The 23,528-nt window shown below is 42.9% G+C and overlaps 1 protein-coding gene across 1 annotated transcript in view; it reads left to right on the forward strand.

Annotated features, from left to right (window-relative positions):
• The window catches only part of PTGFRN (prostaglandin F2 receptor inhibitor), a 104,667-nt gene extending 82,073 nt beyond the window's left edge, over nt 1–22,594 (forward strand). The window contains exons 7-9 of the mRNA XM_090059306.1: nt 5,801–5,908; nt 16,663–16,968; nt 18,935–22,594. Coding sequence (XP_089915432.1) covers nt 5,801–5,908; nt 16,663–16,968; nt 18,935–19,101 — 581 coding nt within the window. The 3' untranslated portion in view covers nt 19,102–22,594. The remainder of the gene's footprint in view (nt 1–5,800; nt 5,909–16,662; nt 16,969–18,934) is intronic.
• The last annotated feature ends 934 nt before the right edge of the window (nt 22,595–23,528 follow it).

Here is a 23,528-nt window from a genome sequence, read left to right on the forward strand (position 1 = left end):
TAGAAACTCCCTGGCAAGAAAACTCTGTATTTTCTGCCCCGTTAGTGGGTAGAAATGTGCTTTGTCATTGTTTTTTTCCTTCCTTTTGTCAATTTGTAACTGGAAATGCAAACCACAGATTAAAGTGTTGAGGATTCTTTCCAGTAATAATTATGTGATTTGGGATGCAGCCGGTTAGGGAACGAGTGTATGAAAGAACAGGAATGGGAGTGAGGTTTCAGTTGAGTAAGGAGTTCATTATATAGGGAACAGATGATAGTATCTTCAGTGCAATAGCAGATGATTTGATGCCAGGGCATATATGAGTAATATTTTGGAATTGAGAGGACTTGCAGATTGCATCGGTTTTTCCTCTCTTGGTTTGTGGCAGTGGTTGTTTTCAGATGGAGAAGGCATAAGACAGCCATCGCAGGACAATTGGTGAAGAACAGAGGATAACAGGACTCTTTGGTTGTATTTCAGATTCCTTTGTTAGGCTTCTCAATGCTCCACCTTACCTGCCCTTAAATGGGGATACCACTTGGCTGTATTAAGATAAATGTAATTCTTTGTAACATGTTTTGAGGGCATTAGAATGAGAAAATACAAAATTGGCCAAGGGTTGTTAAGATTGCCATCTTTCAGGTTTGTAAAGCCATCTTTCAGGTTTGTTTTGGGTTTTTTTTATTTTATAAGACTATTTTCTATTGAAAATGGAGGTTTGTGTTTTTATTTTTATTTTTTTCAGATCATTGGCTAAAAACCAAGTAAGTTGGGGAAAGTGCAAGTGATACCAGTTATGCTGGGTTTTTTTTTCTAATTTTGCCTCCTTTTCAAAGAAAAAACAACCTTGTAAATTCAAGTTTTGTTGAAACATAATTCACTCAACTGGACTAATTTTTTCAAGTATGGCTTGTGTTGCATCTCCTTGAACTCTAAGCCAAAATTTGTCCCTATGAACCATTAGTATTTTTCCGTTAAGTGCACAGAACAGTTTGAGGGAGAGGGCGTGTGTGCACGCGAGATACAGGGGGTAATGTAAAGTATTCTATTTTTGGACTAATGCGAGCCAAATTTCACCTGAAGTTTGGCCTGAGGGAGTTCATCAGTAAGGGGACATTAGGCAAGAAGCATCAGAAATAGAACTTGATCCTGGAACTTAGGAGAAACCTCTACTCTACAAAAAATATTGGTGTAATGTGAAGCTTGAATAATTAGTTTCTCAAAAGTCAAGGGGAGTTAAAGTTCCATTTGAGTTCTGCCCTGCATATATGTCTTTTTAATGCAAAAACACTGACTACTAATAAAATTAAAGCAGATACTACTTACATAGCCTTAGAAGATAAGGTACAGTACATACAGACTTCTCCAGTTCTCTCGCTTTGCTCTTGGACTGATTTAAGTTTCTGAGATCTTCAGAATATCCCAGATTAAAAGAAAACTAATTTGCTAATTTTAAAATGAATGATTGATTCTAGGTTGGCATCCAAAATTGTTCATTGGATTTCTTGGAATAAAGTAAACCTACATCAGCTCAGAGTGTGATTTTTAGTATCCTCAGGTCAGTCAGTTTTAAGCATGCGTAGCTTTAAAACTGCTGAAAAATTTTCTTCAGATGTGACTCAGTTTAGGTCTCAATGAGCTTTTTACAAGTCAGCAAGTCTAATTTGTCTGCCCAACAACTGAAATGGATTCTTATTTAATGATGAGAGAGATTATCATTGTGTAGTTAATATCACTATTAAATTATAATAGTGACTGGCCATATTTCAGGATATTAAATATAGGTTTCAGGATTAAGATAGCAATACGTGCATTTCCAGGCATTAATATTGCCTAAACTTCACAAGATTTTTGACATTGAGTTAATATTATACACCCCTTTTTAAAGTTGAAGGTGTTGTTGGCAGGCTGAGGCTACCGGCTGGCTGAAGCTACTGCCCATCAGGTTAACTGACTCTTACCTTGTGGTTTCCTTGTACTCCCTTCTGTTTTTCTGATCTTGGTCTCTGTCCCAAAGGTCTTACAGCTTAGCTTTGTCTTTTGTGTTTGTCCAGTGCTTAGCCCTGTGGGGTCCTCATACAAGATTAGGGTTTCTAGGCACTATGGTACTGCCAAACAGTAATAATATATTGATGCTACTAATAAGAGTGAAGAACGACCAGCTTGATTTGTACAAACCTCCCAGATTTTAATTCAACTACACTTATAACTCAAGCAGCCCTGTTCTAAAAGGTATGTCTAAAAGCAGCTGTTGTTGCTCTAATGCTAATGCTTGCCAAGATGCTTTTATTGGGGTTCTCCAAAATCAAATCTCCTGATAATGGTGCTTTGTGTGCTTCAGTTATTATCAGATCCCAATTGAAAAAGGTTCACAGTTAATTCTGCTCAGCTTTTCCTATTACCAGGTAGGGCAAACTGATTAAATTGGAGAACATAAATCAGGGAGGTCTCACTCTCATTAAAAGTAGTAAAGTTTACTTTCTTAAAAAAAAAAAAAGCACAGTTAAATACAGTTGAGGCACTGGTGGCTGCAGAAGATTTCTAATGAAATTATGGGGCACTCTGCAGCAGCTTTTTTATGTTGAAATGATATTTCAGAATCCTGTCCAGATCTTTGTCCCCTTGTTCCCTTCTAATGATGGCTTCGTGGTTTCTGTGGCCCAATCAGTTCACTCTTGTTTAACATGTGTCCATATAATAACCATGGCCATGAATTGTTCACATTGCTTGAAGTTTCTACAAAGTCAAAGAACTCAGTGAACCACAACTAGCTATCTTTTTCTTCCCTGAAATGAGCGGTCTTAGACTAGGGCCATGAAAGGTGTTGATGGAAAGTGTGGGATGGTGCCTCCTGGCAAAGCTACTCCTACCTATGTTATAATGGTGTGGATAGAGTCTCCAGGACTGTCCTCACAGCAGCTTCATACCATGAAAAACTTGCTGAAAACAGTCTTAAAGAGAGGAAACCCAAGCTTTGTATCTCTCAGTTGCATCAGGGGAAGACAGTGGTCCCTAAGGTATGTCGGGGCTTTCTGTTGAAATCCAGGCCTTGTGACAGAGGCGTATTTCAATTCACCCTTCCTGCTGTTTTCTGTGGACTTCAAATGAAAAATTCTTGAAAGCTAGATTTAGTTGTAGGAGATGAGAATTCTGGAAGGGAACAGGTTACTGTGGTCACCAATGGGAAGTATGATTATTAAATAACGGAGAAGCTCTTCTTCGCCTTCCTTTTATTGATTCAATATTTGCCCCTCAGGCGTGAACTTTTCACACTGGCAACAAATGTGAGGCATGGCTACCAGCCAGAAAGCAGGAAAGTTGCATGGAGATATGAAATATTGCACTTTTACTTCTGATTTTATGAGGAAGGGGTGTTCGAACTTTACGCAGTTGAGATACTGTGTCTACAACATGCTGGGGGCTGCAACCCATGTCCATCAAATTAAGTTGATTGCAAATGGCTTAATCTTTACTGTACAGATGTGACTGCAGAGAATATAACTCACAGTTTGCACTGTTCTTTCTTAACTCTCCACTTTGCATCCATACCCAGTAGTAGAGTAGCAAGGCTGTGCTTCATGCATGTGGTATATCCTTACCAGGACAAAACAATAGACAAGGACCGCATGATTCTTATCTAACTCACTATTTTTCAGCGGCCTTTAGAGAAGAGGTGGTGTGTACAGGAACACAGTTTTCTTTCTGTAATTAGTTTTGGTGTCAGGATCTGTGGAACACGTTTTCTTTTTGCCCTGGTGAGGGAATTCATTTTCTAACGCCTGAAGTGCTGCCATTACTTAGACTGGGATGCATATGTAATGGCATTTGGTTAAGGTTCTGCTTGTGTCAGGTATATGCTGTAGTGCATTGGAGACTGGAAGAACAGCAATGCATCAGGCAAATGTGGCAGTCAGCCATTAGCCTTTTGCTGATACTATAGCTCATAGATGACTGGGGATTTTTATTTACATTTATAAAATGGAGAGAGCGCTAGCCAAAATGCTGTGGTTGATCTTGATTTTTAATGTCTAGCTCTATAGCTCACTAAAGACTGAACAGAAGAACTCTTGATTTGTTTTAGCAGGAGGATAAACTCTACAACAAAGCTTGTAATGGAAGTTTTGGCTGACTCGGAAACAAATTGAGTTTTCATAGAAAGGGCTCGGAGAGAATCTGAGGAAAAAGGTTACATTAAACTCCTTCCCTTTTCTCCTCTCCCCTCCCCCCCCCAAGGTCTTAACACATTAAAACTCTTTAATTATGAATGTAACCTACTAATGCAGCTATAAGGCAGCCATCACCAAAGTATCTGAACTTCAAACTACAGTATTTATTTCCTTAAATATGTTCAGGCAGCTTTTTTAAAAATATCAGTCAATAGTTCATTTGACCTCTGATGTTTCTCTCAGGTGCTCTTATCTCCATTTTTGAGGCATAGCTGACTGTTTAACATGTGCCTTTGCATGGAAAGTAATTTGAAAAAAACACTATATGCATCGATTGCTTTGTCATTGCTGAAATGCAGCTACTTCTCAGGCAGAAAAGAGAAGCATTAAATGCAGGGGCGGACAAAATTGGGCCATGGGCTGGCCCACTAGGCTATTTCATTCAGCCTGGAGGTGGGTGTCTACCAGTTCACCGATACCCCACACGCTCCTCCACCACCCCCTCCACAATATACAAGCATAAGACTTCATTTTGAGCCATTATGCAATTGTTTCTCTCTCTCTCTTTCTCTCTCTCTCTCTCTATATATATGACACAAACACATAAATCAAGACAAAAATATTATTTGAAATAAAATTAAAATATGTTATTGTAGATGTTTGATTTTTAGTATATAATTTTTTTTCTGGTTCTAAGACTGCAAATGAGTACTTATGGGGAGCAAGGGGAGAGACTTCTGGTGGCAAAGTTCAGTGGGTTAGGGGCAGGACTTCCAGTCCCAAGACGGCGACCGGGGGCCAGAGCACCTGTCAAGGAGCAGGGCTATCCTTGCAACCTGCAGGAACTTACCAAAACTTGTTAAGCGTCCCTCCAGCCAAAATAATTGCCCACCCCTGGCTTAATGGCACATAAGAATATTACATGCTGAAGTTAATGACAAAGTAAAGAAAATTGTGCACAGATGAAACTGTAGGGGGAATTGAGGAAGCCACAAAGTAATTACTTCAGTTTAATTGGAATTTGGCTCTTATGAAATGTGCCAAGTAATCTCTACTGACCAAAGTAGTTGGGCCCCTGCGGTCTCTAATATCTCAACCAAAAAATTACACCTCCAGCCACACAGTATCACCTCCAGCCACACAGTTCCAGAGCATTAGTTCAATAGCAACCTGAGGGAAAAGTACAGGTTGAATGACTAACACAGCTTCCTGTAGGAACATTGGAGGCTTTCCATCAGAGACCAAGCTTGGCTTGGCTGGACTCTAAAAGGATATGAAATGTATGGCATTTAAAGTGAAAATTGGGGTACAGAGCAAAGGAAAGAACCATAGAGGCTGATTCTCCTTGCTCTCCTCTATTATGTCAATAGAAAACACAAACATTCAGTGTTCAGCCTAAAAGTTAAAGTGCATGAGTAGTGTTCTATCATTAATCTTACAGCATAGGTTTGGTGGTCATCACAAGTGTGTGCTTTGCTTTATAGGCTCTGGCCTGGTGGGGACTGTCCATAGATTAACAGTATGTTGTCTCTGATCCCAGAGTGCTTTACAAGCTAGCATACAGTGGTTTTGAACACTGACTTAAAATCTTTGGGGTAATGTCAGCAAAGGATCTTGAATGCATAATAGGATTAAATATACTCTCTTTTTAGGTCCTGTATTTAATGTCTCGGTGCATTCGGACAACCCGACCATTTACCAAGGTGAACTGGCAGATTTGCTCTGCATCATCACGAGTGAAGGAGTGCCACTGGAGCCAGGTATCCCCCTCCCCCTGAGCTATATTGCCTTTTCTTTTCACTAGTAATTGGGTTACCTTCACCATACTGATTTGATGCTGGCAGTTGGGACCCTAAGAGGCCTAAAATTCTCCTAAGGATCAAAAACACCTCAAAGCACCATAGGGTTAGCCCAATCAAGGGAGACTATGAATGATAAGGTGGCTTTTTTTCCCCCCGTGTGTATATAATACCAGCTAGTTGGCTGTCATTTCATTTCTATTAATAGATGCAAAAATCTCTCTTACAGTTTGCACTGAACCAACCCATTGTTGGCAGTCTCGGTCAAAAGCCAGGGGTCTGGATCAGGCTACAAAAACTATCCTGATCACCCTTTGTCAGGAATGAAGTACACTGGCAGGACAGTCCCTTTTGTAGATAGTCTTAAGTTGCTAGGTCTATCAGTTTAGTTCCTTTCACCAAACAATTTAAGCTCATTTTAAAACCTGTTGGGTTTTTTTAAAAAAGGTTAAGATGTTGAAAATTCCTGTTACTGCTGATCCTTTCAGTGACAAACCTGCTTCAAATGTAGGATATTCTGGTATGAAATAGCAAAAAAAAAAAAAAAAAAAGATGCATCTGAGTATGTTCATAATCAGAATAGAATACATGCAATAGGCATTCAGACAGGGTCAGAGAAACATTCAGAGGTCAGGTTTTTACTCGATACTAATTTTCCTTATTTTTGTTTTGGTAAAAAAATACATTGAGAATCCCTTTGATTTGCTTTTTTCCTGATATGGAAAGTTAATCACTTATTCATAGTTCAAAAGCTCAGGTTGATAGGAGATTGCAGTAATGGTTTGATTTGATTTCTATCTTATTCTTTTAAAAAAAAAAAGGTATCTTGTCCCTGTTTGTTATGTAAATTGTTAGGTCATAAGTGTGGTGGTGATCCAGATTAGAGTGAACTTTTTTCACTATAGTAGCTGGAGACATGATATACTGATATTTAATCAAAATTCACTGTGTCTTAAAGTTCTACATGGCTTACTATTAAATATACAGGCAAAGAGTTGCTAGTTTACTGCGCTGAGCCACCTGTGAACATGTAGTAGCAATCTATGTGTAGCAGCTGTTAAGAGAGTGTGTGCATGTAGCAGAGGGCTGAAGGATGAGGAGGAGAGTTGAGCAAACTTGCAGCAGATGAGAACTGTCTGCAGCAACGTAAGTATGTTCTCTTCTTGTGTTTGTATATGCCTACATTCCCCCATCTGCTGCTCTCTGTAGAAGCTTCCTCTAAGACTCACTGGACAGTTCAGTCTCCACAGCTGTCTTGTAGTTTTTTGCCTCAGATTTTCAAGGAGGAGGTAAATCCTGAGGCAGCTTTTGATGGGGATTTTGATAAGGTAATGTTTTGGAAGCACAGAGAATGAGAGAGATGATAGAGGTTTTCTGGTGGAAGGCCAGCTCTGTACAGAACTGCCCATCTTTATAGCCAGTCAGCCCATCTGTGGATGGAAGCCTCGTCCTTCAGGCATGGGTGTTAAAGGCAGCTGGATGTGATGCTGGCCACATCACTCCTTTAACAAAGCGTGTGTAATCCATTCCACTGCTGGAAGCTGTGTTATGCTTGGAAGGCTTCATTTCAAGTATCTGAAGTCTGAAACAGCTGGGCAAACAGAGACCCTATTCAGCTTGGACATTGGATGTACACAGTAGGGCATGACTAAGTGTGGCATTGTGACAGGTGCTAAGGAAACTTTAATCAATGCTTTTAGCCTCCCTTTGTTTAATTTAAACAGTATTTGGGGTTCAACCAGCTCCATTTGAGTCATCATGAAGTCACTGCATCTGGGCCCTTTGGACATGCCTGAGAAAATGGCATCTCTCCAAATTGTGTGCTGAACCTGTGGACGGGAATCTGGAGGAGGAGATACAAGGGACAACTGGAACGCCCATAGTGGCTGTTAGGTGCCAGCTTTCCTTGACACTCCACCCTGTTGACTGATAGAGTCCGTGAGCCAGGGTAATGGGTTTCCCCAGAGCAAGGATTGCCAGCCTGCAGCTCTTCAGAGGTTAATATGACTCTCCTTGAATCTTTGCACAAGCACACGGTGACCAGCTTCCATAGCCATTATGTCACGTCATGCAACTGCTCGCAGTGAGCGCATTACTCAGTTTGGACTTGAAATTTGGACTCCAGAGCTGCAAGTTGGCTACCCCTGCCCCAGAGGATTAGACTTGGAGGTAAAGAACCTTATAGATTCTTTACTTATCATCCACCTCCAGACCACGTAAGTAATAACCACGTGATTTTTGAGGGTTAGGTGGCAGGCTGCCCTGTCTTAGCGGGGTATGTCTCCATATTGCAACATTGATCTCAGAGCTGCAAAAAGTGGATTCTTAATTATGAAGTGGCAGAGAATTGAAAAGGCCTTGCTTTCCTATAAATGGCATTCCCCAAAATAAAATCGAGGCACAATGCTGGGGAGTGCCTACCCTGACTAACCAAATATGAGGATTGAGAGTTGATTTGCTGGTCAGGGTGACAGCTTTTAAGGGAACTGGATCAATTCAGGGCAGGTCCCTCTGTGCCAGGGAATTAAAACTGGCAAGGAAAATGAAAGCACACCACACTGGTCATTAGTGTAAAACAAGCATGAAAAGATCTCGAACACTGTCTCAGAGCACATGTTCTAGGATATTATGGATGTCAAAAGTCCCCATGTTCAGTGCTTGTTGTTCTGGCCTCTGTTCTGGAATGATGTGCTCTAGGTCACTTACTGTGAACTGTAGGCTGGTGGATTTCAGAGGATCTTATGCTAAAGTAAGTATCCTGGCTGTTGAAGACATTCAGCACAAATCTGGGCTTAGCTATTTTCAGTTAAGCTTTGCAGCTCACCTCACAAATGTGTAATTCTGATAGGTGTTTATATTTCATGGAATAAGTTAAGGAAACATCTGGTACAATCTGTTCCCTCGCTCTTAATCTTTAATTTCCATTGCCATATGTGTAAAGTGCTTACAGGAAGATTTTGAAATACTTGCTGTTCTGAGAGAAGCCAAATGACCTTCTCTGTCTGTCAGCCCCTCTTTGTCTTGTACCTAGGATCAATCTGTTTACCTCAAGCACTAAAGCCCCCCACCAGACCCTTAGGTGGGATGCTTCAACCTGTTTTAGCAAGCCTTGGATGTATCCAGCACTAGAGGCTCTTTTGGAAGGACACTGCAGTGTTCTGCTGTGGCAGCTGTGCTCTTCAGCGAGTGCTCCCTGCTGGAGCTTGTCTTATCGAAGACTGGGATGTCCAGCCTTCAGATTTTTCATCTGGAAGAGCCATTCTGTTACTTCAGTATCCATGATTATTACTGCAATGAGTTAGAAGTGTTAGAATGAAAGGGATTTTTTTTTTATTTGTAGGGTAGTATCTCTGTTGTCCCAAAGAGAGTCTCCTCTAATATTGTGATAAAATGCATAGCCTGGATCTTCCAAGTGACCCCTTCACAAGGCCACAGTGTTAGCAATTTCAGAGTATTGCTTTCTGACAGATTTTTATCTGCTCCAGACAGACCCCAGTGAGTGCCCTGGAGAATTCACAAAAGCAGCTTTCTTACCTTTTGTGTAGCTTGAAGTGGTATGCCCGGCTCTCTAGGAAACTCTATTCAGCCTCATTTAAATGTAGTAAACAAAAAGGATCTCAAAATTGTGATTCAGCACAGTAACAAGATGCTAAAAGAGCTCCATTCTGTCAATTGGAAATGCATGGTGTCTAATAGCTGGGCTGGAAATAGGATTCACTATCTTGAGGACTGATTGGCCAGGGAAGCAGCTAAAACCCAGACAGCTTAGTCCTGTGTGTCAAATCAGAATGTGCATGATATGTGCTTTACATGTTGATGACTTTAGCCAGCCTAGAGGGAGAAAGCACAGCATCACCATTAGTCTGCCTGGAGAGAGTATTTTAAGTGTTCCATTCCCACTGTTTCAGGATGGTTTAGAAAGGGTTTACTTCTCAGAGCTGCGGGGAGCCAAGGGTTCAGTAGCCCTCTGGATTTATCCCTGGTATGTTCTGCTTCTTAGTTAAACACAGAGGCCCCTTGCCTCCCTTTTCTAGGTGCCTTGCACCTGCTAGGCATAACTGTATGGGAGGAGCCAGGAAGACTGACAGTTACTTTGTGGTCAATATGTTAGAGGCAATATCTTATTATAAGACAATACAAGATAATATAAAACATCATGTCTAGTACACTGCCTGCTTGTTTTCTTAGACCAGCACAGCTACAACTTTTATTCCAGTTATTTTGTGGATCATAGCAGAAGCCTTTGTGTCAGTTGTGGCATGTTTCAGTGTTCCCACAAGCCAGAAAAGGAGAATTTTTGTCCTCTAATAGACTTGGTTTGAACGACTAACATGGGGAGGGGGTTGAGGGAAGATTGCTACTTTAGTATGTAACTGAAACTTGTTAAATAGTTTATCAGTTCTTGGGAACAGCAAGACATGTTTGCCTCTGATTTTAAACAACGTCTGATTCATAACCTGAAATTGCTAAATCTCCCTGTGTTTCGTAACGTGGATAAAAAAATCACATGCAAACCAGAAATAAAGCAAATGACTTTGTTATACAGCCCCTTCAAGGAATCAAATGGCAAGGAATATCTCTGCAGCTGAACTCTCCCTCCGTCTCTCAGTGTGTGTCTGTAGTGAGTCACTAATTGCACACTGTGTATACTGACTAATAAAATATATTGACATAACACTATAGTCCCATGTTGTAATTACAGAAGATAGATTTTGCAATTTCAAAATGACAGCAAGCATCTCATGTGAAGGGAAAAGAGCTTCAAATGAACAATTTAAAAATAAATGGAAAACAATTCTCCAAAGGCATAAACCTGCCTGAGAATTTAAGAAATTGGTTTCTAATCCTATGGAAGTGGGCATGTATGGGGCAGCTTTATTATCTTTAGCCTCAGTTGCCTTTGAGTGCCTCTGGTAGCTGATGGCTGCTTGGATGGTCTTTAAAAAGAGTGGGTTTCCATCAGGTACCCTTTACCACATTTGGCACTAATGGCAGAAACAGATGTCGCCTGATGATGCATTTGTACCACCTTAATGGTGAGAAATAAACATCTGCCTCCTGTGTAGTGCCACATCAGTGGTCATAACAAAAGGTAGTAGAAAATAGCACTGCTCTATTGCAGCTGACATCTATTTGCTCTGTGGCGAGAGTGGGCACAGAGCTGTCTGCACTCCAGCTGCCCTGACAGTGCTCCAGGGGCTTTAGGAGCCCAGTCCTGTCCACCCCAGAAATTCACAAGATTGGGCTCCTCAAGCCCTGAGAGCAGGACTTGCAGGGGAATCTCAGGATGCCTCTCTGTAAGCAGGGAAAGTCTGTTCAGGTCCTGGCAGGCACAGGACCCAGGTAATCCCTGGTGCCCCATGCTTCCACACTATGACCTGTACCACAGCCGTTACTCATAGAATAATAGAATCATAGAAAATTAGGGTTGGAAGGGAAGTCAACTAGTCCAACCCCCGACTCCGAGCAGGACAAATCCAACTGTATCATTCCAGCCAGGGCTTTGCTGAGCCAAGCCTTAAATGTCCCTTTCTTTGAGGACCTGCTCCATGATTTTTCTGAAGACTGAGGTCAGGCTGACCTGTTTGTAGTTCCCTGGATCCTCCTTATTTCCTTTCTTAAATATGGCACTGTATTTTGCCTTTTCCCAATCACCTGGGACCTCCTCTGATAGCTACAAGTTTTCAGAGATAATGGCCAGTGTCTCTGCAGTTGCATCAGCCAGCTCCCTCACCACCCTCAGATGCATTGCATACAGCCCCACGGACTTGTATATGTCCAGCTTTTCTAAATGGGCCCTAACCTGTTTTTTCACCACTGCGGGCTGCTCCCCTCTTCCCCAAAATGTGCTGCCTGGTGTAGTAGTCCGGGAGCTGACCTTGCCTGTGAAGACTGAGGTGAAAAAGGCATCGAGTACTTCAGCCTTTTCCTCCTCATTTGTGACTAGGTTGCTTCCCCCATTCAGTAAGGACCCACACTTTCCCTGATCTTCCTTTTGTTCCTACATATTTGTAGAAACACTTCTTGTTGCCCTTCACATTGCTTGCTAGCTACAACTCCTGATGTGCTTTGACCTTCCTGACTTCATTTCTGCATGCCTGAGCAATATTCTTGTACTCCTTCCAAGCTCTTTGTCCAAGCTTCTAGTTCTTGTAAGCTTCTTTTTTGTGTTTAAGCTCACTGAAGAGTTCTCTGCTAAGCCAGGCTGGACACTTGTCACTTTTGCTAGTCTTCCTGCACATCGGGATGGTTTGTTCCTGTGCCCTCAGTAAGATTTCTTTAAAATACAACCAGCTCTCCTGGATTCCTTTCCCCCTCAGACTGGCCTCCCAGAGCATCCTGCCCATCAGTTCCCTGAGGGAGTCAAAGTCTGCTTTTCTGAAGTCCAGGGTCCTTACTCTGCAGCTTTTCTTCCTTCCTTGTGTCCTGATCCTAAACTCAATCATTTCATGGTCAGTGCTGCCCAACTTGACATCCACATGTACACCCCCTACCACTTCTTCCTTGTTTATGAGCAGTAGGTCAAGAAGAGCATGACCCCTACTTGATCTCTCCAACACTTGCATCAGGCAGCTGTCTTCAATGCTCTCCAAAAACTTCCTGGATTGACTGTGCATTGCTGTATTGACCTCCCAGCAGATGTCAGGGTGATTGAAATCCCCCATAAGAACCAGGGCCTGTGATCTGAAAGCTTCTGCTACTTGTGTGAAGAAAGCCTCATCTGCCTCATCCTCCTGATCCAGTGGTCTATAGCAGTCACCCACCATGACATCACCCTTGTTGCTCTCCCCTCTAACCTTAACCTCGAGACTTTCAACAGGTCCATCCCCAGTTTTATACTGAAGCGCTGAGCTGCATGATTGCTAAATTACATAATGCACAACTCCTCCTTCTCTTCTGCCCTGCCTGTCCTTCCTGAATAGTTTGTACCCATCCATGTCAGTGCTTCAGTCATGCGAGCTATGCCGCCAAGTCTCTGTTATTCCAACTACATCATAGTTCCTTGACTGTGTGAGGATTTCCAATTCTTCCTGCTTGTTTCCCAGGCTCTGTGCATTCGTGTACAGACAGCTGAGGTGACTAGCCAATTGCCATACTTTCTCAGGAAGAATGAGGCCTCCCCATTTCCACTGTCCTACCTGTAAAACACAGGTCCCGGCCTGGAAGCACAGGGCCCTGTGAAGCATGTTTCTCAGTAAGGAGGTGCAGGCCAGTAAGGTACGTGGGGAGTTCCCTAGCAAAGCGAACATGTTGCCTGTTGTCCTGCATTGGGTCCCTGCACCAGGCAGGATAACAGGCAACATGTATTTTACCTAATAAAGTGGATCAACTGGGTTGGGGTGTCCCACCACAGCCAGTCAGTTTTGTTTGGTGACATGGGACTCTTTAGCCTGGAAAAGCGTAGGCTATGGGGTGATCTGATGGCCATGTATAAGTTTATCAGGGGTGACCACCAGGATCTGGGGGAACGTTTGTTCACCAGAGCGCCCCAAGGGATGACTAGGTCAAACGGTCATAAACTCCTGCAAGACCGTTTCAGGCTGGACATAAGGAAGAATTTCTTTACTGTCCGAGCCCCCAAGGTCTGGAATAGCCTGCCATCGGAGGTGGTTCAAGCACCTACATTGAACACCTTCAAGAGTAAATTGGATGCTTATCTTGCTGGGATCCTATGACCCCAGCTGACTTCCTGCCCTTTGGGTGGGGGGCTGGACTCGATGATCTCCCGAGGTCCCTTCCAGCCCTGGTGTCTATGAAATCTATGAAATTTTTACCCTAAGTCTCACTTTTTAGCAACTGCACCAGAGACATAGTAGATAACAGAGACAGGCCTCTCCCCTAGATGTGGTACCTACTAGGTGTGGAAGTGTGCATGGCAGTGTGACATCCTGGTCCCACTGAAGTCTGTTGGAGTTGTTCCATTGACTTTAGTGGGACTGGGATTTTACCCTTAGTATTTGAAAAGTAGCTGCGTAACAGCTGCTCCTATGTACTGTCTCAGTAAATATTCTGGAAGGCAGAAGCTGATATCTAGGTAGAGTAGGGCATATGTTTCCCTCTTAACAGAACAGCAGCATGTTTCAGGTGTTTCATCAGGGTTCTGTGTTACCTCTGGTACTCTGCAAATATTAAGTCCAACCAAAATATAACATGAATAACAACCTGTACCCAAAATCTATATTAAGGATTTCAGCTTCCAGTTTTGGCCTATCTGCTTGGCTAATCTGTGCGGGACAAAGATACAGGTCACTATCTGCAGAAGCAGCAGACTTGTGTTTAAAGCAGCAGACTTGTGCTTAAGGCCCACTCATGATTTAGACTTAAAATCAAATTAGCCACACCCACATATCTGTGGCTATGGACACACAAATAAGTTAATCCACGGCAAATCAAATTGTCTTAATTTTATATGACAAACAAGGGGCATGGTATGGGTAAGGCCATTGAGCACATGGCTGCAGTCCAAAAATCAATGTAGATCCTCCCCCAAAGTTGCAGATCTATCTCTGGATGAATCAGGACTGCTTTCTCACATATTCAAAAGTTTGCCTTTTAGTGCAGAGCCTTCTCATTTCTTCTCCCACACTCAAATGAGCGGCCTGCTATGCTGGGATTCACTTCAAGTTAATCCCCCAATCTTGCCCCTCCATTCATATGTCCATGGTCTTCAGATGCTTTTGATCCACCCTGGTAAAGAAGACTGGTTATCTTCTGAGTAAAAACTGCTCACCATTATGTAGAACAGTGGTTCTCAACTTTTTTTTGTACCAGGAGCTATTTTTAAACATTGATGGCCAGTCCCAACTCTCTGCCCTCAGGCCCCAGCCCCCCAAGTATGTGGAACAGTGAGTGGCCAGGGTGGGGAGCAGGGGTGTTGTGACATAAGCCCCTTGCAGGTTTCCTTGCAAAGTTTTTTTTTTTTTTTTTTTTTTTTTTTCCTTTAAAGGTGAATCCATTTTTTAAATTTGTTGATCCATTCTTAAAGTTTGTTTCCAACCCTTTCATATATTCTTGTGACCCACTTTTGGGTTGTGACCCACGGGTTGAGAAACACTGATTTAGAGGGTGCTCTGCCAAGTTATTACATCCTGGATAAAAATCCCTGTGATGATCAGAGTAATGGTGTCACCCTGTCACCAATGCCTCCCTCCCTGCTTGCTTATCTTCCTGCTGTTATGGATAGGCCCAGTAGAGACCCCCATAATCTCTACCCACAGACTGCGATAATATTACCTGATTACTGTCAGGCAAGTTCCATTTTCAGCAGGGGATTTAGAACAAAAATCAGTGTCAAATCCTATTTTGGTTCTTAAGGCGTCTCTCTCTCTCTCCTTAATGGTTTTCTGCTTGTTGTTAGAATGTGATAGTGTCCGAGCTTTGTTTCTAACCTGCTCTAGGCATTAACAGAGGATGGTGCAGTGATTAAAAAACATCCTCAGCTACCAGCCTAACACAGCTAATGTGTTGATCTGCTAATAAGATCAACATGATCGTGCATGGACTCTGACTGTCTGTCAGCTCACATTAAAGGTGGGAAGGCACTACAAAGCCACTTAGTAGCTTATCTCCTTGGATAGTAAAACTTGTGCAAGGCTTGCTCCCTGATGGCACACAACTAATGTAAAACCAATGAAGAAAGGTAGGACTTATATTTTATAGGTGGTATGTGATAGTGGACAGTGCTTTGTGATGCCTTTGTCTTTCTTTGTGTGATCTGTGTAGAATCTGGCTATCAGCCTTTGTTTGATCACACTGACTAATTAGCAGTCTTGCCCTTAAAGAGGCTTTCTGTCTGTGAGCAGGTATGGTAGACAAGGACAGAGTTCAGAAAGGGTTTTTGCTAGCAGACATTTTGCATTCCACTCTTGTGGCCCCTGTGCTTTAGTTCTTTGCATGGGAGAAGAACTCCCAAGGGGGTTATTTTTACCCGTAAGGTAAAAAAAAAAATTAAAGGTTCCATTTAGCAAGGTAGATAAATAATGGTGAGATCCCACTCTTTCTGTTTCCTTTCAATTAAGAATCCTGTCCTTCTGCCAGCTTCAGTAACCTTCCCAAACTTGCATTCCCTCCCAGCTCTCAGGAAGGACCTGCACATGCACACCACTTCTTCCGCTGTGGTTGAACAACCTCTTAATATCACTTTTTTTTTTCCAGGTGCCAAGCTCTCCTATGCTGACCTGTACCATTGTGTCCATTTGAGTTTCCCCTCTACCTGACTCTTGTGTTTTTCCACAGTCCTTCACCAGGTCCAACTGACAGCCTTTTCTAAGTACTGAAATTCTCTGACTGTCCCCTGAAAAAACAAACCCAAGCTACAGCTTTCTCATCAAGTGCCACAGCATTAACTCCTTCCCTTCAATGTATGATCTAGCCTTTGCTCAAGACATGCAGGTATCTATGCACAGTAGTGAGTTAGTATTCTAGCAGACAGTTACCTATACTGCCTTGTGTATCTGCCCGGTTAAGAAGTACAGTTCCTGTGTTTTGGGGTGAGTGCATTCATGTCACAATCTGTATTGTTACTCATGCCTGTGTGGGAATGCTGAATCTGTGAAGGGCAGGGACTACCAGAAAGAATCTTGTCTGGTATTTTGAGACATCTGGATATAATGCTCATTTATGTTCAGAGATGCCAAGTTCTTCTCCTCTGCTGATTGACAGCAAATGTTCTGAGCTTATTGTCCTTGCCAAATTCTGTTTGTTTCCACTTCCAGAGGATATGTCCTTCGATGTCTCCTGGTTTGCTGTGCGTTCCTTTGCTCTGGATAGGGAACCAGTCTTTCTCGCCTCGTTGGATCGGACAGGAATAGTGACCCAGGCCAGGAGGAATGGGAGCAGCGATCTCAGCCTGGAGAGGATCAGCCCCTTGGAATTCCGGCTTCGTGTGCACAGCAGTGAGGACCACGACTTCGGCAACCACTACTGCTCAGTGACACCTTGGGTGCATTCACCCACGGGTGTCTGGCAGCAGGAACCAGAGATCAAGTCCAAGCCCATATTTCTGTCTGTGAAGATGGATGGTAAGGATTTTTAGAGAACTTCCCCTGGTTGAGGCTAGGGGACGTATTTGCCACAGCCCCTGTTGGAGATGCAAAGGCCAAATATCCCTCATTCTGCATCCGCTCCGCCTTAGAGGCTGCTGTGTTGTAGCCTCTTCTCTGCAGGCAAAGACTGTACAGCACACTTCAGAATCCATTGGTATCTCTGCTTTATACTGTCAGTGGAGCGGTACTCCATGGCACTGCACACTGCCAACCTCTACTTTTTACAATGCAAGAACAGATAGATTTAAAATTCCTAATCGTACTCTCTGCTCAGGCCTGTTATGTTTTACATAGGTGAAGTGAAGTGCTTCCCTTTCTCAAGTCAAGTTGCTGGCAGATGTTACATTTGTTGCACTTTACATGGGAATTTAGCACAAAACAAGTGAATGTTCAGACATCACACTGGTCGACACAACCACACCATCAGATACAAAAATGGCAGATCCAGGACGGAAAAGGTGCTGTTTCAAACAGCAGCTTCTTTATCAAGGAAGATTTGCCATCACAAATTTTATAGCGCGTACAGGTCTGAGACACCTGCCCACCCCTCTCAGTATCCCATAGTGCTCTATTCTATATTTCTCCTCCTCTAATGGGGAGGAAAGGACAGAGTGGCTGGTTCCCTAATAGCCTGCAGGAGCCCATGTCTGGGCAGCCCTATTCCCTTTGCTGCCCAGGGCCCAGCACTGGCAGTTTTTATACTGTAGGGTGTTGGTGCTTTTATCATTCCTGCTGGCTCTAGGCAAGGGCTGATTGGGACAACCTAATCATTCCTTGACCCTGCTGGCAGGTTTTAGACCACAGCAACAGCTGAACAGGCAAATTTATCAGTGAATCTGTCCCACTCGGTGATAGGCTTCCCTGGGGTCTTGGGGAGCTAACGAGTAGCTCCTGATAGCCACTCTATTTAAAGAGAGGGCTGATTGTGATAGCGTCAAGTCCATGTTGCAGTTAAGCACTTATACCCAGCAAGTAACTAAACAGTAGCATTAATCTAAGAATCATTTTGTCGTAATTATTTATCAAAACACGTTCTTTCCTGGCTATTCAAGGAATGGCTTCACTAGGAGGCTCCAAAGAAGATGGAGTGAAACTTATGCCTTTGCTGTCCCCTGTGCGCAGATAGTGAATTATCCAAAGACCAGACAAATTGCCTTTTAACTCTTCCCATTCTCCAGTTGGTTAACCCTTGAGTTCAGTACTCTCCGTATCAGCCATGGTGAGAGCTGCAGCAGAGTCTGTCTCTTGCCTGACTCTTCTGGGTTGTCTGTCACCTGGGTGATTGCCCTCAGTTTCCTATATGGCTCTGCCTTACAAACTCTTTATTCCCCTGAGTTGATGGCAGCAGGCAGAAAAGCACTTCAAAAATTAGGCCACTTGTACAGGCACCTGATTATGGGATTGGTTGAACACTGCTAAGCGGCTCAAGTTAATTTCTTCCTTACCTAGCTCTAAATCTATAGTAGACTTTTGTTATTGAAGTCAGACCTTCTTCATTTGGGAGCCCGATTCTAAATGGAAAGGCTTTCCACCAGACATATTTAAATGGCTGTTAAACGAACGTCAAGATTTATGGTTGGATGCTTCGTAGAACCAGGGCAGCCCTCGGAATTGGCTAGGCTGGAGCTGGTTATCTTGCAACAGGGTTTCTCTTGGAAGAGCCTGGTATTTTTGGTTCCCTGTGGGCTGGGAATTGGGGGAAATTTAGATGGTGAAGGGATGAATTGGTGAGGGGAAAGGATTCTTTTTCAGAAACTTAAAAGGGTGAAGGTAGGAAATAGAGAGCTGTTCTTATTCCTTTATGAAATGAGTTAATCCATCCCGAACTGAAACGTGGGGGTTTTATTTATTTATGTATTTCCTTAGGCAGAACAAATGTGTTTGGCACTTACCAGGATGCTCTAATGATTTTTCGTTTCTTCTTTTTCCATCCTCTCCCCAGTGCTGAACGCTTTCAAATATCCACTGTTGATAGGCACTGGTCTAGCCACCCTCATTGGACTCTTATCCTGCCTTATTGGCTACTGCAGTTCCCATTGGTGTTGCAAGAAGGAAGTTCAGGAAACCAGACGGGAGCGACGCCGGCTGATGTCTATGGAAATGGACTGAGCAAGGGAATGAGACGCACGCACATTTTGGGAGAGATTCAGAGGGATTGTCCAGAGGCTGCTTTTAAACTGAAAGTGTTTAACACTTAAATGTCCCTCAGATGGTGTTTTTTCTCTCTGATCTCAGCCAGGATCTAGTGCTTCTCCTCTCTACATGCTAAGTACTGAGAGCACAGGCCATATTTATCAACACAGAGCTCTCCTCTTCCTGTGGCACTTTCTGTGGGGATATATCCTGCACTCAGACTGTCTAGCCTTCTTTCATCAGGGCCTTTTAGACAAAAATTGCAGTTAAATCTTTTTATCTCATTTTTAAGATCTCTCTGGTGTGATCACATGATTGGGAGGAGGGATTTGCCATGGAGCGGGCAGAGGTTGGAAAAAGCATTTGCCTGTCATACAATCTGCTGACCTGCTCCAGCACCCCAGCCCCACCCTGCCCCAGTGACTCATTCAGATCTCTAGTGTTGGGAGGAAAGCTGCAGTCTGGGTTGCTCTGGACTTGTCACAATAAGGTGCTGTAGTCAAGGGCTGGTTTGTAATTATCAGTGTACCCTCCTTCCCCTATTTTCAGGGGCTTTGCCATTAACTCCAGAAGAGAGTGTACACAGAGGACTCCTGAGATGTGTTTTAGTAATTTTTTTTCTTTTTACCAATTTCTTTAAGAAAACATGAAATCCTTCTTGATCTCAATTCTGGTGACAGATGTTGGCTTGCAATCTCCCAGGACTGAATAAGAATTTCATGCTTTTCTGTCCCTTACAATCCCCCTCTGTGTGCCTGAACACTGCCCGATAAGGCTACTGCTTGTAGTAAGAAGGGAATTTAGTTTTTATGGCCTGCCCAGTTTTGCCTCTGTGCACAGATTGCCAGCAAAGCATCAGTTAATGGTGATGGCATGTGCTGTGAGAGCAGTCCCTCTCCTTAAAGAGTTAAATGAGCTTCACCAAATCTTTTAAAGATAGCTAGCCAGCCAACCTTAGGCTGGAAAGGGCTTGGAAGCCAACTGTTGCCAGTGCAATGTACTGTGTAATGTACTGGCAGTAGGTTTTATAATAATTTTCACTTTATTTCCTTGCAGTTGCCTAGGCAAATCACTACAACCCTTGAATTTTGGCAGCAGAGAGGTCATGATCTATAGGATCTGAGTTACAACTCAGAACAGAAACAGAAACAGCCCAAGATGAATAAAAGGTCCACAGGGTTTGATGATATTTTTGTAAAATGCAGTGATTTCTACCTGTCAACAGCCCCTTGTCCATTGTGATGCCCAGCACTAGAGATCTCCTGGTGGGGTTTATGAGGTATACTCCTAGGTGCTATAGTAGAGAAGCCCAGCTCCAGTCTTCCACATTCTCCTGGAATGGCTCTGAAGAAGGTGCTCCCTGTTGTCTAGGCAGCTCTGTGTTCCAGCCTGGCTGGCGTTTTTAAGCAATAAGAGTTAGACTATAGACATTGTGTACACAACCAAATTTACTGATATCACACCCAGAGTTTTTGGCTTAAATCAACAATGAGGAAGATTCAGAGTTGAGGCCTGTGCTTCATCCATCTCCACTTTGTTTAGGAATAAAGGGCAAATGGTAGGAGAGGCCATCTCCAAAAGGTCAAGGCACCATCGTATTGTTAACAGTCCAGACTTTACAGGGTTAGTCTTATCTGTAATTACTTATCCACCTCGGTGTACTCTCCTTAGGTGCTGCAGGATCTAACTTCCTAACAGGACTATATTTCCCATCCGTGCTCATAGGCTCTAATGAAGCAGTGACTACAAATAACTTTTGGGGTGCATTTTCTCTTTCTTACATTCAATTGCCTATGTCCTGACTTGTTCTGAAGCTGCCATAAAACTTTTCTCCAGGAGACATAGGCTAAGATTTCCACGTGGAATGAGCTATTTTGGGTCTAGTCTGAGACTCCCCCCAAAAAAAGTTTTGTATTTTTTTCCCCAGAGAGTGTATGTATGCTAAGCAGTTTTTTTGTCTTTAAGTGTGTGTGGTTTAATTGGAACCTCTTTAATGTTTCATTTGGGCACCCCAAAACTGGCACCCAAAATTACTAGTTGCACTTGAGGTATCTTGGTCAGAATCTCCACAGCAGCCTTCTTTAATACCAGTCTTTTCCTGGAGAAGAGCCTTGAGAGTTTTTTTTTGTTTGTTTTGTTTTTGTTTTTTTTAAATCACCTTCCTGAAGCTGCAGGCAGACAGAGGCTGTCCAGCAAGGAACACGCAGCAGCCGTAGATGCTTCCCTGTTTTATAATACAGGAAACAGTATTTACTCTACTTTCCAAAGAAGAAAAGTAGTGGAGCTGATTCATTAGAGCAGGGGATGCTCCTCTTCTCGAACCAGCACAGGATGTTTGTCATCTTCTCCTACTCTGCCAACCACAGAGGCAGCCCACTTTTCTCTGGTCATGCAGGATGTTGTGTCGTCTCTTCAGATTACTTTTGCCCTTCCCGCATGCAGAGCAGCAACTCTGCTTGTTTTCTTTCCTGCTTTAATGTTGGCTTTCCTCATAACATAGCAGTATTTTTTTTAAAGAAAAAAATAAAGTTCCAAGCGTGTCTTTTGTTGGGAAGGAAAAAGAGTTACCCAAAGCACAAGTTACTCGCTCTCCTGGCTGGTTTAGCCCTTGTCTTTGTTGCTTTTTGGTTATGTTGTGGAAGAAGGGAACCGTGACTGTAATGCGGTGATTGTGGAATGAGTGAGCAGGGAGTGGCCAGCAGCTCCTTAGTACACGCCGTGCTCTGGCGTGAAGACAAAAATCTCAGGGTTATTTTGGCTTGGGGCTCTTTGCCCATCAGTCAGGGGTTCCTGTGTCTTATCTAATGTTGACTTCCCTTTAGAGACCATAATAAAACACCTTCTTCCCACACAAAATAAAATGAGCTAGTCCCTAAGCTACACAGCTGCTAGCTCTTTGGAAGGTGATGCTGCATCCTCTTAAATCCTGGTCTTGGTGTGTTTTGAAGGCTGAAATCCTGGGTAAAGAAGTTTCTCAGCAAGTCTCCTTCAAGCTGTGCCAATTTTGTATTAACTCTTTTTTATATAATGGTAATCTGTCTCCAGCTATAAAAAAATAAGGTGTGTCAGTCACTCCTTCCTATGTTTTTTTACCACTTGTGTGCATTTGAAGACAGGTGGGTACCAGAAGAATATGTCACATAAGGCACAGTGTGAGGTTCAGTACCATCCATGCTGCAACCCTTGGTATTGACTGCCAATAGCCAAGTATCCAAAGGGCTCCTGTCAGTCTTACTCTGTTCACATTGCCACACATTTCCTACTTAGTTACAGCTGGGAAATTCCTCTGAACACTTGGCATTTGAACTGGGAATAGCTTGAAAATGACTTAATGAAAGGACAGGATTTTGAAGTTAAGGGAAAAAATGGTGTTTTGGCACAATTCTGGAATGCAGGAATTGAATAGTTCTAATGATGCTGTGTAATGTTTCTTTTTATGTTAAAATAAAGAGCGAGTCTTTTGATTAAATCACTCTGTAATCAGAATGTTTGCCCTACAGGTACTTCTCCTTAATACCTTCATGAACATGGATGTCGGGGTTAAGCCTTGGACCCTGTTTCTACAGCTCCCCCAGTGAAGTAGCCATTACCCTGTTTTGCAGAAATTTCAGTGGTTTGCTTAAGACCACAGAGTGAACCAGCAAATGGGCAAGGTCAACACAGGGAGCCTTGGCCTTTGCTTCCTTTCTGTACCCACCCTCTACACTCCTATCTCAGATAACAGTTTGCTTTTCCTCTTTTCTGCTGAAGGATTGTTGTGAGTGAATGCCTGCTGTATCCTATAAAACCAAGGCAAGGCCTACTGGCTGGTGCTCCTGACTTCCCCGAAAGCGTTTTCTTCCTGAGCTTCTGTCAGAAAAAGCAGCTGTGGTTATAGCTAAAAATCTTGTTTTCATACTCTTCCTGCTAATGTATCAGCCTGGGATTTTATTTCTTCTTCTACAAATGGTAAGGCTGCCAAAAGCTATGGCAGTAGGAAGAACATCCCTCACTGCTGTGCTGTAACACTTGTACTTTTCTCTATAGGTATTTACATCTGATGAGGCAGAAGAAGCATTTTTAGGCTCTGGGCTCTGTTATGGCAATGTAAAAGCCATAGAATCAGGAGACCTCCAGGGTCATTTTAATCCAAACATCTGCATAGATGCAGGTTACCCTATCCCTAAGACAACCTAAACAAATTCATATCCAGCCTCTTTTTGAAAACTTCTGATGGAGGAGATTCTACAACTTTGAGACCAGTCTTTCATGTCACTAGCACCCTTCAGCTTGACTAATACTATAGCCACTTCCCTGTGGTAGGCAATGCCACTATGTGATGACTCGCACTGAAGTTCTCTGTTCCCTTGATTCTGCATGCTTAAATCCTGGATCTAGTCCCCTAAGAAAAGGCTGTGACAAAA

The sequence above is a fragment of the Crocodylus siamensis genome, chromosome 1 (genome assembly GCF_052110815.1).
Source record: "Crocodylus siamensis isolate JL-2025a chromosome 1, ASM5211081v1, whole genome shotgun sequence".
NCBI classification, from domain to species: Eukaryota; Metazoa; Chordata; order Crocodylia; family Crocodylidae; genus Crocodylus; species Crocodylus siamensis.